At 34.3% G+C, this 14,416-nt stretch overlaps 1 protein-coding gene across 1 annotated transcript in view; it reads right to left on the reverse strand.

The window, feature by feature from the left end:
* Window positions 1-14,416, reverse strand: part of MANBA (mannosidase beta) — a 115,151-nt gene that overhangs the window by 11,497 nt on the left and 89,238 nt on the right. The window contains exon 13 of the mRNA XM_077882147.1: window positions 8,364-8,528. Within this exon, the coding sequence (XP_077738273.1) occupies window positions 8,364-8,528 (165 nt within the window). The remainder of the gene's footprint in view (window positions 1-8,363; window positions 8,529-14,416) is intronic.

Consider the following 14,416-nt stretch of genomic DNA (forward strand, 5'->3'; position numbering starts at 1 on the left):
TTTTTCTTCACTGAAGCTTTTTTTCAGAAAAAAAAAAAATCTCAAAAAAAAAAAAAAAAAATCTCTGCAGCATCAAATTATTTACATTGCTCCAAATTCTTTCCAACCTTTGTGAACACATATTTGCAGCATATACATTTAGTATTTTATTCTCATTTAGTTTTCACATGTGTACATTTCCATGCCCTGGCACTAGTTAGCATCTCTGTGCTTTAAATGGTTATACAATTATACCACAGTGTGATTCATCATTCTCTAATTATTGGGCTTTTGAATGGTTTCCAGTTTTTTCTTTCAGTGTAAGAGCTAAGAACATTTTATGTTCTTGTGTTGTTTCTTTTGGTAAGAACATATGACAAATGTTAAACTCCTTGCTGCATATTGCTCTACTAGGTTCCAGTCATGAGGCTGCTATTAAACTAAACTGGTGGTCTCTAAGCTGACCTTTGCCTCACACAGATTTTAATTGGTCCACAAAGGTGGGTGGTTTTTGGTTTTTGGTTTTTTGGAGGTGGGTGTTTTTTTGTTTCTTGTTTGGATGTTGTTTAATGTCTTAAGCCAGGGCCTACATATTCCATTTTGTCACAGTTCCCAATAATCATACTCCTATCCATTTAAATTACCTTCCTAGACCCCACAAACATTTAATTTTTAAGTCTCTATTTCAATTTTCAGAATTATTTGCAAGACATATTTATTTTTGTATACCTAACAACCTCCTCACTGTAATTTATCTTTTCTGCCTTAATAGGTAAATATTAATAATCTTTTAGGATTTTTAAACTTAATTTTTTTTTACATGCATGCAGGATTCCTACCCCTTGCTAGCAATGAAAGAACAGGGCACTAGGCAAGCCCTAACTAGTGGCCTATCATATCTGAACTTGGTGGGAAAGAGAATAATCAAGACTCTTGAGCACTCTGGGCTCTAGCACAGTGCAGTACACTCTACAGACAGTTGGTGCCATGCCAATATCATGGATCTGGGTTTACCCAAACCAGTAGGTGCCAGTTGAGGGTAATGAATGACACTTTTGTTCATAAAAATACAGAAGGCCATTGCCCACTATCCTTCTTAAAGGGATGTTGTACAATCCCACTTCCCTGGAAAATTTCTGGTACTGCCTCTTTCCCTTTAAAAATTTACCTGTATTTATACACCATGCAACCTTCCCTAAAGAGGACAATCTTTACATATAAGAAGAATAAATGCTTAGTCATTTCCTAGGCTACTCAGTCCCACTCTTAGCAGACAAATCTTATTTTAGTTTCAAAAAAGTCTATTTTCAGCAGCTTGCTTGATTACACTTATGAAATCAGTCTCCTTGGAGAAACAGATGGTAGGGTAAAAAGAAATTGGACCAGGACACCAAGACCTAGGTTCCAATTCCAGCTTTGCCACTGGGATGGAGATTGCTAGCTGTTTACAAAAACCCATTATCCCTGTCCTCCAGAATGACAGAGCTGTAGGTGGGCTACACTCCCTAGAATCACACCCTTTACCCTTGGAAGCCCTCCTGACAGAATGTAATTTATATTCTTTATTTACTTAAAATTATCCTGACAATAAGAATCTTCCAACGAAGCCATGTTTCAAATTGATACAGTTCATAATATACAGTTCACCCTTGTAGCTTCCAATTCATTGGTTTTTAGTAAAATCACAGATTGTGCATTTTCATCACTACCTAATTCCAGAATGTTATCACCCCATAAGGAAACACCGTACTATACTGGTTAATAGCAACTTCTCATTCTCCCCTCTCCTCTGCATCTGGAAACCACTCATTTACACTTTCTTCTGACTCTATGGATTTGCCTATTCTGGACATTTTATGACTTTGCACTTACATTTAGGTCTTTGATCCATTTTAAGTGAATTCTTATATATCGTATGAGGTAGAGGTCCAAATTAATTTTTTTACATGTGGATATCCATTTGTTCTGGCATCATTTGTCCAAAACACTATTTTTCTTATCCTTTCATTGTTTTGGAACCCTTGTAGAAAATTTGTTGACCATAGACTTAGGTGTTTATTTCTGGACTCTCAATTCTATTCAATCAATCTAATGTCTGGCCTTAGGTCAATACCACACTATCTTAATTGCTGTAGCTTTGTAGTTAAGTTTTGAAAGTAGGATGTCTGGCTCTTCCAAATTTGTTTTTTCCAGATATTTTAACTATTCTGGAATATTTTAACTATTCTTGCATTTCCATATGAATTTTAGGATCATTTTCCCATTTCTCTGAAAATGGTGGTAGGAATTTTGATAGGGATTATGTTGAATCTGTGGATCAACTTGGGGAGCCTTGCCATCTTAATAATCTTAAGTCTTCCAATCCATGTCTTTCCATTTCTTTAATTTCTCTCAATAATGTTTTGTAATTTTCACAGTGCAAGTCCTGCATCTCTTTGGTTAAAAACATTAAAAAATATTTTACTCTTTTTGATACTATTGTAAATGTAATTATTTAATTTCATTTTCAAATTGTTCATGCTTACATGCTTAGAATACAGCTGATATTTGTAAATTGATCTTATATCGTGCAAAGTTGCTGAATTAACTTATTAGTTCTCATAGGTATTTTAGGTGGATTTTTAAAGCTTTTCTATATAAAATTATGTCATCTGTAGACAGAGATAGTGTTACTTCTTCCTTTCCAATTTGGGTGACTTTTATTTGATTTCCTTGCCTAACTGTTTTGACTAGAATCTCCAGTACACTCTTGAATAGAAGTGGCAAGAGCAGGCATCCTTGTCTTGTTCCTGATCTTAGGGAGAAATTTTTCACTATAATATATTAGCTGTAGGTTCTTCATAGGTGCTCTTCTCAGGTTGAGGAAATCCCTTCTTGTCCTAACTTGTTAAAAAGTTGTGTGTGGTTTTTTTCTTTTTTGTATTTTTGTTTTTTTGGTCACAAAAGGGTGTTTTGTCTAATGATTTTTCTTCATCTATTGAAATAATCATGTAGCTATTTTCCTTTATTAATATGGCATATTACATTGATTTACTTTCATATGTTGAACCAATCTTACATTCTGGGATAAATCCCACTTGATTATAGTTTATAAACCTTTTTATATGCTGCTGGATTTAGATTGTTAGTATTTTGTTGAAGATTTCTTTCTGTCTATATTCATAAAAGATATTAGTCTCTTGTTTGCTTTTCTTATATGTCTTTGGTTTTAGCAACAGAATAAAAATGGTTTCACAGAATGAGTTATGAAACGTTTTCCCTTCTGTTTTTTGGGAAGAATTTGTGAAAGATGGTGTTAATTCTTCTTTAAACATTTTTTTTAGAACTCGTTAGTGAAGTCATCTTTATAGAGGACAATTTTTTATTACTAATCAGTCTGTTTAGTGGTCATAGACCTACTTAGATTTTCTATTTCTTCTTGAGTCAGTTTTCATTGTGTCTTTCTATGAATTTGCCATCTCATCCAGATTAAATGACTTCAGTTATACAATTATTTACAGTATTCTCTAATCACCTTTTTTTTTCTTTAAGGTCAACAGTAGTGTTCCCTTTTTCATTCCTCATTTCATAATTGGAATCTTCTCTCTTTTCTTCTTGGCCAGTCAAGCTACAGTTTTTTCAATTTTGCTGATCATTTCAAGGAACTAACTTTTTGGTTTTGTTGATTTCTCTATTGTTCCCATAAGGCCTTTTTTAATGTGCCAAATTTCTGATGTCAGCTTTACTTAAGTACTGAAAATTGATGTTATAGTCCAACCAATCACCTCAGTAGTTATAGAACTTCCCTTATCTCAACTGTGAAAGGATATAATATTGTAGTTTAAAAGGCAGAAACTTGCTCCGTTCATTGCCTGAGAACTTGGGCAAAATACTTAACCTTTCTAAGCTTGTTTAAATATAAAATTAAAACAAAAATATAGATGTTTGGAGATATTGTTAGAATTATGTGAGAAGATATGCAATGCATCTCATGGCCCAGGGCCAGGCATTTACTACACCCAAAGAATATTGATTGTTTGACTGCTAAATTACATGTTGCATATAAATATGTTAGTATATAATGTACTCTATTAATCATTCCCCTCCTTTACTCACTCCATCCATCTTAAAAGCTCAGCATAGCTTGGATCTTCTATCAAATCTCAGTGCTGCTTATCAAAGAAATAACTGTCCCAAGGTAGCAAGTATCATCGATATACAGCCTATAACACAGTATAACTTTTTTTGTTGTTCTTATGATCAAGTTACACGCAACACAGGAAGACAAAATGGATCCCTAAAGAATATGAATCTCTTAAAGACATTCCCAAGCATCTAGCCCTCATTATATGCTTAACAAATATGTGAAGAATAAATGAAGGCACTAGAGGGAGCTATAAGCTAAGTGGTTAGTAAGAACTGTCAATAACCCAGCTTCCTCTCTCAGTGGCTGGTAAGACACCATACTGACAGACTGAAGGTGACTAACAGTTTAGATGTGTTAGTATAGACAGTCTTCAAACTAAGCAGTGAGGCCTGTGCAACATAGCTTAAGAGAGTGGGCCTAGGTAAGTAGGCTATTTGGAATATAATATAACAGGATAAGGTAGGAGAATGAAAGGTGAAGCAAGATTATTTTGGAATATTAGAAGAATTAAAGAAGTACAAACTGAGTATGCTTTTGCTATTACAAGATAAGGAAAAGATAGGAAAAGATCTAAATGTGAAGAAACTTACTACAAAACTTTCTCAGCTAAGATTTTTCTGAAAGGTGAAAAAAATTACTTTATAGAACATCTTAAAATGTGGTATACAAGCAGTTACTCTGTTCTTTAGAATAGTATGACAGACAATGAGAAAAAGAAGAGAAGGTAGAAGCAGGAACAGAAAAAATGGACCAAAGAAAGGTTTTTCTTTCTAATGCACATGTCAAAGATGATTGTTCTAAAATCACAGTAGTATGGGGGAAAAGAATGTTTTATTCTAACATATCCTGTCTATATTTCAGTCAAGAAAATTCAATACTAAAAACAAAACAAAAAAATCATAATTCTGATTTTTTTTCCACCTCAGATCCCATCTGGTAAGTATATCAGAAAGTTCTAAGGTAGAACTAACACAAATCCAATTCCAAGCCAATGCCTATAAGACACCAGTGCTAAATTATCAGATGAAAGCCTTCCCTAACAAAAACCAGCAACAAATAATTCCACTTGTACACCCAGCTCCTGTGTACCACTAATGCTAATGAATTCAGAAAGAACAATTATTTTTGTCAGTTCTCTGAATGTGTTTTTGAGGAAACAGAATAAAGTAACAGTAATAAAATGAACAGCTGGGAGAAGGACAGCCAGCAGGAAAAACAACTGAAAGGTTCCCGTGTGTGCACACACGAATAAGGATCAGCCTATTTCATGTATCAAAACTGAGACACTTTTACAGAATATTGGTTATGAAAAGCTAATAATAATGAACTCAACACTTTAAAAGGGACAGATATCAACTTTATCTTTTAGCTTGTGTTCTCTGAGGTAAGTTCATAAATTACACCACACTGGCAAAACTTCCCTAACTGATAAGCTTATGGTTAAAACATTAAAATTTTTTAAATCAGTTTATCACCTTCTAAAAAAGAGTATTCTTTGGCTTACAGTTTTCTGCTTCAGCTTCCATCCAGAATTTTAATGTTTTTATATAGGAGAAAACTGATGAGAGTAGGCATGAGTTTAGATAAAAATTGGCATATTTTTAGGTGCTAAGATGCAAAAATTAAAATGTGATCATGTTTAACAAAAACTTCTAATCTACTTCAGATCAACTCATATGATTGGGATTAGGCTCCTGCCTTCTCTCTCCGAACTTGAAATAAGTATGGAAAAAAACATCAGATAAATAAGAAGTGACTATAATATACTCTTTTTTTTTTTTTTAAGATTTTATCTATTTATTCATGAGAGGCACATAGAGAGAGAGGCCGAGACACAGGCAGAAGGAGAAGCAGGCTCCCTGTGGGGAGCTCAATGCGGGATTTGATCCCAGGATTCCAGGATCATGCCCTGAGCCTAAGGAAGACACTCAACCACTGAGAGCCACCCAGGTGCCCCAACTTTAATATAGTCTCAGGTATGTATGTAGTTCACAGGTTCATAAAATAAAATAGGCAAATAAAAAGAGTAAATGGAAACATTAAGAAGAAAAGATTACCTAAAATTCAGTTTGATGGTTTCTTACGAAGTTAAACATAAATTTATCATATAACTCAACAATTTCAGTAATGTATAATGTCAACTCAAAGGAAATCAAAATATGTGCACACAGATTTGTATGCTTATATTCATAGCAGTATTATTCATAATAGTCAAAAATCGGTAATAATCCAAATGTCTACCAACAGATGAATGGATATATAAAATATTGTATATCCATTACAACAGAGTACTATTTAGCAAGAAGGACGAATGAAGTACTGGTACATGCTATAACATGGAAGAACTTCAAAAACGTTATGCTAGGTGAAAGAAGCCAGATGCAAAATATCACACATTGTATAAGTCTAGTTATATAAAATGTTGAGAAAAGTAAAATCTACACAGACAAAAAAGCAGATTAACGTTTGCCTGGGGCTGAAGGTGAGAAAGGGGAGTAACTGCAAATAGGAGCAAGGGATCTTTTGGGAATATAAGTAATGTTCTAAAATTGGGTTATGGTCATGGTTGCATGACTCCATAAATATACTGAGTCACTTATTTGTACATTTAAAATGAGTGACTTTTATGGTATGTCAATTATATCTCAATAGAGCTGTTTTAAAAATAATCCAAGAAGGTGCATAAGGTAACATATAGAGATCTTAAGTGTATGCCTCAATGAATTTTATCATATGTATACACCCATGTAACCAGCACCCAGATCAAGGTATAAAGCTTTCTTTTAGCACTCCAGAGAGTTTCCTTATGCACTTTTCTAGCCATAATTCAGTATCCTCTCCACAAGAATGGTTGCCACTAATTTGCTCTCCATCATTTTGATTCATTTTGTCTATACTAAAACTTCAATGTTTCTTTTGCTCAACATGTTTGTGAGGTTCGTCCAAGTGATGCTGATATCAGCAGTTCATTCTTTTGTATTGCTATGGAATATTCTATCACATAAATACACCATAGTTTAAAAATCCTTCTGTTAAAGAACATCTAGGCTCTTTCCAATTCGGAGCTATTATGAATAAAGCTGTTGTGAACATTATTTTAGATGTTTGTTGGCAGACATATGTACTCATTTTTCTTGGGTACATAGCTAGGAGTAGAAATGCTGATTCAAAGAGGAAGCGAATGTTTAGCTTGGATAGAAACTGTCATAAAATTTTCCAAAGTGGTTAAATAAATTCCTATTCCTACTAACAATGTCTAAAAATTCCAGCTGTCGCACATCCTCACCAACAGTTGGCATTGTCAATCTATTTAATTTTAGCCATTGTGCTAAAATGACACTGTGTACCTTGTGTGTGGGAGTATCCTATCCTGATTTTCATTTGCATTCCCTTCATGGAGAATGAAATTGAACACATTTTCACATATTTACTGACCTCTGGATATCTTCTCTGGTCAAGTGACTGTTCAAGGGTTTTGTCCATTTTTTAGTAGGTTATATCCTTTTATTACTTTACAGAAATTATTTATTCTGAATACAAATCTTTTATCAGATATATATGTTACAGATACCATTGCCCAACCTGTGGCTTGTCTTTTCTCTCTCTTAATGGTATCTTAGTTTATAAAAGTCCATAATCATAATGAAGTCCAATTTATCTTTTTTTTTTTTCATAGTTAGTTTTTTTATGTCCTGTTTAAGATATCTTTGCCAAGGCCACAAAAATATGTTACTTTCCACAGTTAATTCTTTGATCACTGATCAAATTAATTTTTGTGTATGGAGTCAAAGTTCATTTATTTTCCTATAATGAGACCCACTTGATACAGTATTGTCTATTGATAAAACTATCCTTTTCCACAGGATTGCAGTGACATCATGGCTGTCAATCAAGTGATTATATTATACGTGAGTCTGTTTCTGGACTCTATTGTGTTCCATTGTTCCATTTTATCTTTGGGGAAAGCTATTGTTTTAATCACTAACACTTTATAGTGATCTTGAGTTAGGGAACATTTTAATGCACAATTCGTTGTAGAACTTTCTGAGCTGTTTGTTCTTTGTAAGAGAGACAAATACCAAAAATTAACTGTTACAAGTATTACATGTCATTATTTATCTATTTTGAAGTAGTAAATTCCTCAATCACTGAAATAAAAACCTGAATATTTTTTCACCACATAAGGCTTTTACAAAATCTACATGATTCCTTATGTTAATTGCAGGAACCTGTTGAACTCCAGAATGAAAATGCCTACCTGAGTAAGGTAAATGGTATCTTTGAATGTCTGTAATGGATCTGTGCTTTCCGGGAGTTTGAAATGAAATCCAATCTGAAGTAGCATTTCATCATTACCACCTGCGTGATGTTGTCGATGAAGTGAAAATTTGCTGTTGTAAGACCAGTCCTCCTTAGATGAAACCTTTCAAGTGAAGAAAAGAGGTACAAATTGGGAAGTTAGGAGTGAAACTATTTTTCCACACACTTCTAACAAACTCAAAAAGTGCTCTGCATACTGGAAAAGAGCTCAAGGTTTATTCTGCAACTCTAATTTCACAGATGGTAAATGTTTTTGCCATCATACTTGTTATTGGTGAAAGAGTAGCCCTGTGCAAAACTGAATCACAAAACTAGGATTTGGCAACTATACCTTCCCTTACTCAAGCCTAGAAAGTTACATTTTGGCATTCATATCAAAAGTCTTGTCCTATCAAAGCACTATTCCTATTTTTAGAACATTCATCATGTTTATTTTTAAATGTCATTTTATCTATTCAAATGAATAAACTGTCAAAAATGAATAATGGACTGAAATCAGTATTCTGTTAAAACTGTCAATTCTTTGACAAGAATAAAATATGACTATTAAGACAGTAAACGCTTTAGCACTTGTTCATTTGTTTCTCAATTACTACTAAATATATATGACATATACAAATGTTTAATTTTGAAATAGTTGAAGACACAAACCAATGATACTCTTTCCCCCTAATAATAAACCTTTTTTTTTAAAAGCCAGGCACAATTTATACACTCAGTCATCTCTTTACAAAGTGATCATCGGATCAAACTAAGAAATAAAAACAAATACCATGCATATGTTAGCAGTATACCTTTTACAGAAAAATAAACAATGATTCTGGCTTCTAGGCCTATGATTTAATGTCCTGTTAGCATCTGAAAAAGATATAAGACAACTGCTGCCTACACCTGAAAATATCAGTTTAATTCAGATTACACAAAGACTTTGAAAAACAGTCTACCCCATTCTCAAAAATCCCTGGAAATTAAAAATATTAATCTTTGTTCATAAAACATGACTTCTAATTCCCTATAAACATGAAATGAGGGATCCCTGGGTGGCTCAGCAGTTTAGCGCCTGCCTTCGGCCCAGGGCGTGATCCTGGAAACACAGGATCAAGTACCACGTCAGGCGCCCTGCATGGAGCCTCCTTCTCCCTCTGCCTGTCTCTGCCTCTCTCTCTCTCTGGGTCTCTCATTAATAAATAAATAAAATCTTAAAAAAAAAAAACATGAAATGCCTAGACCCATCACTTCGAAAGGAAAAAGTTATTCTTTAGGAATTTTTTTATACTAAAATATAAGTAGTGTACATTATCCATGTTCAATGTGGAAGTTTTTCCAAATTATATATGTTTTCCAAAACTGTTACCACCAGAGAACACTAATTACTACAGTTACTTATTTAAAAGAGGTATTAGTATTTACAGTTATCTTGTACACATTTGAGATGTACACACCTTTACTTCTTTCAATACTTCCCTTCTTTCAATGCTTCTTCCTTTTTAAAGCCTGAAACACATCTTCAGGCTTCTCAGCCCTGATTGGTAATGATATGAATGTATCCCATAACTGGTAACCTGATCTTCTGTTATGTGGAAAGCTTTTTAATTTCTGATAGCCATGGTTTGAGAGTCTTATAATTTTCAGCTGTAATGATGTTATCAGAAGGAATTAGAAAGTGCCAGATAAGGCTCTAATTGTTTTAAGAATATTACTTACTTAATCCTCATGACAACTCTACAAGTTGGTATTATCATCACTCTATTTTAGATATGAGGCACAGAAAGGTTCAGTAATTTGTGCAAGAACTTAAGTTAGTTGGCACAGTCTAGCTCCAGCCTCTAGTTCTTTAAACGTAGATGCCTTTGAAGAAAATAAAACCTTCATACAGGGACACCTGGGTGGCTCAGCGGTTAAAGCATCTGCCTGCAGCTCAAGGAGTGATCCTGGAGTCCCAGGATCGAGTCCCACATCAGGCTCCCTGCATGGAGCCTGCTTCTCCCTCTGCCTGTGTCTCTGCCTCTCTGTGTCTCTCATGAATAAATAAATAAAATCTTAAAAAAAAAACCTTCATACAAATCCTCCTAGAATGGACTTTATTGACAATAATAGCTTACATTTTAAGGGTTGTCGCTACATGTCAAGAACTGTACTAAGTGCTTCATGTGTAAATTAACTTAATCTTTACACGTGATCGCATGCACACATGCATATCTGCATATAGACACACACATATTTTTTCTCCCTTCTCTCTTCCTCTCTTTTCTCTCTCTCTCTCCCTTCCCACCCCAAAGGTATTTTACTACTACTAAACCCAATTTATAGATAAGGACACTAAAATAAAAAAAAAAATTAATTGTTCCAAGGCAATATAGCTAGTATATGACAGTTCTAGTATTCAAATCTAGATCTGTTTATTCCAGAGCCCAAGCTTTTAATCATTGTGCAATACTGATAATGGACTATTGAAAATATTATTATTTTTACAAAGAAATAATATATACCAAACTAGTAAGGGACATTTTAATATTTTTGTTAGATACATGAAAAAAACCTCTAACTAAAAATTCAAGTTTTATGTAAAGTTATTCTTTTGGATTCTTCTATTTTCCCAATTACCTAATTCAAATCTTCAACTAAGCAATGTAGCTCAAAAAAGAGGTAATCGTTAAATCAAGAGTTCATAATAAACAGAATTTATAAAAAAATAAAAAATAAAAAATAAACAGAATTTACAGAACTTAGTTTCACCTTTCCTATTTTAAAACATAGTGTTTAGTATCTTTGAACATAATCAGGCATTTCCCCAAAACTGCATTATTGTCAGAAGGTAAACAGAAAGGCTAATAGATTTAAGAAAAAGGTTTAGCAATTTATAGCACTCACTGAAATGTATAGCACCTCCTGAAATGTATGAAAAAAATAGTTCAGCTCTGGTGTGAGATAACATTTGAATACAGATATGCTACTTGCTACCTGGGGATAATGACAGAACTCTCACTCTAGTACCTTGATTTCCTCCTGGGCCTCAGTTAAGGGGATGGGGGAGGTGGTGGTAGAGATTATTATTATGTGGAACAATGGGTCTCTGGTAAAGAGTGTCTGCTCAGTAAATGATTTTGCTTCTTTCAGTCCTTCTTTCCCATTCTAATGCTTATTCCTACCTGGGTCAGGATGCTCAACTCCATCTCCTTCATTTTGAAACAATAGTATTCCTAAAAAATCCACCCAATATGGGAGTAATAAAAAAAGCAAGGGGTAGAGCTAAGGTTATGACATTATTTTTTAAAGTTAGAAATACAACATAACTTCATTGTGTGGAAGCAAATATAGTTTGGTTCAAGTGGTAAAATCGAGGAAGATTTTGAAACTGTCTTAAAATTTTTTGTGGTTACATGAGTAATAAGGGAGGGGAAACAAAAGCTACAGGTATTTGATTATTTTTTATAACTTTTTAAAAGACTATTTATTTTGAGAGAGAGTGTGTGCACGTGTGCATGCATATGAGTTGGGGGATTGGGAGGGGGAGAAAAGAGAAAGACTCAAGCAGACTCTGTGCTGAGTGCAAAGCCCAGTGTGGGGCTTGATCCATGACCCTGAGACTATGACCTGAGCTGAAATCAAGAGTTGGATACTTAACTGAGTGAGCCACTCAGGCACCCCCAGGTACCTGATTATTACGATAGTTGAAGAAAGAAAGCATTTGACAAAATTCAATTTCCTTTTATGATACAACCACTCAGCCAACTAGGAATAAAAGAGAACTTCCTCAACCTGATAAAAGGCATTTATGAAAAACCTATGGTTAACTTCTTACTAAACAGGAAAAGGCTAAAAGCTTCCTCCCTAAGAAAAGCAATGAGACGAAGATGTCTGTTCTCACCATTTCTATCCTACATTGTACTGGAGGTTCTAGCCAGGGCAATTAGCCAAGAAAAGTTAATAAAAAGAATCCATATTGAAAAGAAAGAAGTAGAACTAATTCCATCTGCAGATGACATGCTCTTAAATATAGAAAACCATAAGGGATTCACAAAAATTATTTTTTTAAGATTTTGTTTATTCATGAGAGACAGAGAAAGAGAGAGAGAGAGAGAGAGGCAGAGGGAGAAGCAGGCTCCATGCAGGGAGCCGGATGTGGGACTTGATCCGGGTCTCCAGGATCACGCCCTGGGCCAAAGGCAGCGCTAAACCACGGAGCCATCTGGGCTGCCCCACAAAAACTATTAAAGTTAATAAATAAGTTCTGCAAGGCTGCAGAATATATGTTCACTCTACAGAAATCAACCGTCTCTTTACATACAAGTAATGAACAAGGTGAAAATAAGTCCAAAAAAATAATTCCATTTACAAAAAGAATAAACTGCTTAGGAATAAATTTAAAGTATAAACTTTGTATACTGAAACTACAAAATATTGAAAGAAGACATCAAATGTTCGTGGATCAGAAGACTTCATATTGTTAAGATGGCAATACTTTGCAAACTGATTCAACACAATCCCTACCAAAATTCCAGTGTACTTTTTTGCAGAAACTGGCAAGGTGATTCTAAAACTGATACATAAATGGAAGGCACCCAGAAGAGTCAAAACAACCTTGAAAAGAAGAACAAAGTTGGTGGAGTCACACTTCCTGCTTTTGAAACTTACTACAAAGCTATAAATAGAGGACAGTGTGCATACTGGCATAAAATAGATAGGCAGATCAATGGAAACAAATTGAGAATCCAAAAATAAACCTTAACATTTATCATTAATTTATTTTTACAAAGGGGTCAAGAGAATCACTGGGGGGAGAGAATAATGTTTTCAATAAATGATGTTTGGGTAATTAGATATCCACATGCAAAAAAACGAACCTGAACACCTCACACTATATAAAATAATTAACTCAAAATAGATCACAGATCTAAATGTAAGAGCTAAAACTAGAAGACAACATAGGAGTAAAGTTTTGTGAACTTAGGTTAGAAAATGGTTTCTTAGATGCAATAATAAAAGGACAAGAGATCAAAGAGAAGATTGATAAGGACTTCATCAAAATTTAAAACTTTTGTGCTTTAGGGATCCCTGGGTGGCGCAGCGGTTTGGCGCCTGCCTTTGGCCCAGGGCGCGATCCTGGAGACCCAGGATCGAATCCCACGTCGGGCTCCCAGTGCATGGAGCCTGCTTCTCCCTCTGCCTATGTCTCTGCCTCTCTCTCTCTCTCTCTCTGTGACTATCATAAATAAATAAAAATTAAAAAATAAATAAAATAAAATCTTAAAAAAAAAAACTTTTGTGCTTTAAATGATATTACCAATTAAGTAAAAAAGAAAACCTACAAATTAGGAGAAAATATTTGCAAATCATATATCTGATAAAAAATATATCCAGAATATATACATACATACATACATGCTCATATACATAGAACTCTTTTAAAAACTTTTTATTTAAATTCAGTTTACTTAACATATAGTATATTACTAGTTTCAAGGATAGAATTTAGGATTCATCAGTTGCATATGTATAGAGCCACTGCTCACTGCATCAAGTGCCTTCCTTAATGTCCATCACCCAGTTACCCCATCCCCACCCACCCACCTCCTCTCCAGCAACCCTCAGTTTGTTCTGTATAGTTAAGAGTCCCTAATGGTTTGCCTCCCTCTCTATTTTTCTTCTTTTGTTTTTACTTCCCTCCCCCTATGTTCATCTGTTTTGTTTCTTAAACTTCATGAGTGAAATCATATGGTATTTGTCTTTCTCTGACTTATTTCATGTAGCATAATACAGTCTAGTTCTATCCACATCACTGCAAATGGCAAGATTTCATCCTTTTTGAATGGCTGAGTTATATTCCAGTGTGTGTGTTTGTGTGTGTGTGTAGATAGATATAGGTATAGATAGATATAGATATAGATATAGATATAGATACCACATCTGTCAATGGACATCTGGGCTCTTTCCATATTTTGGCTATTGTGGACACTGCTGCTATAAACACTGGCACATTTAACAACAAAA

Source organism: Canis aureus, chromosome 33 (genome assembly GCF_053574225.1).
Source record: "Canis aureus isolate CA01 chromosome 33, VMU_Caureus_v.1.0, whole genome shotgun sequence".
In the NCBI taxonomy this organism is placed as follows: domain Eukaryota; kingdom Metazoa; phylum Chordata; class Mammalia; order Carnivora; family Canidae; genus Canis; species Canis aureus.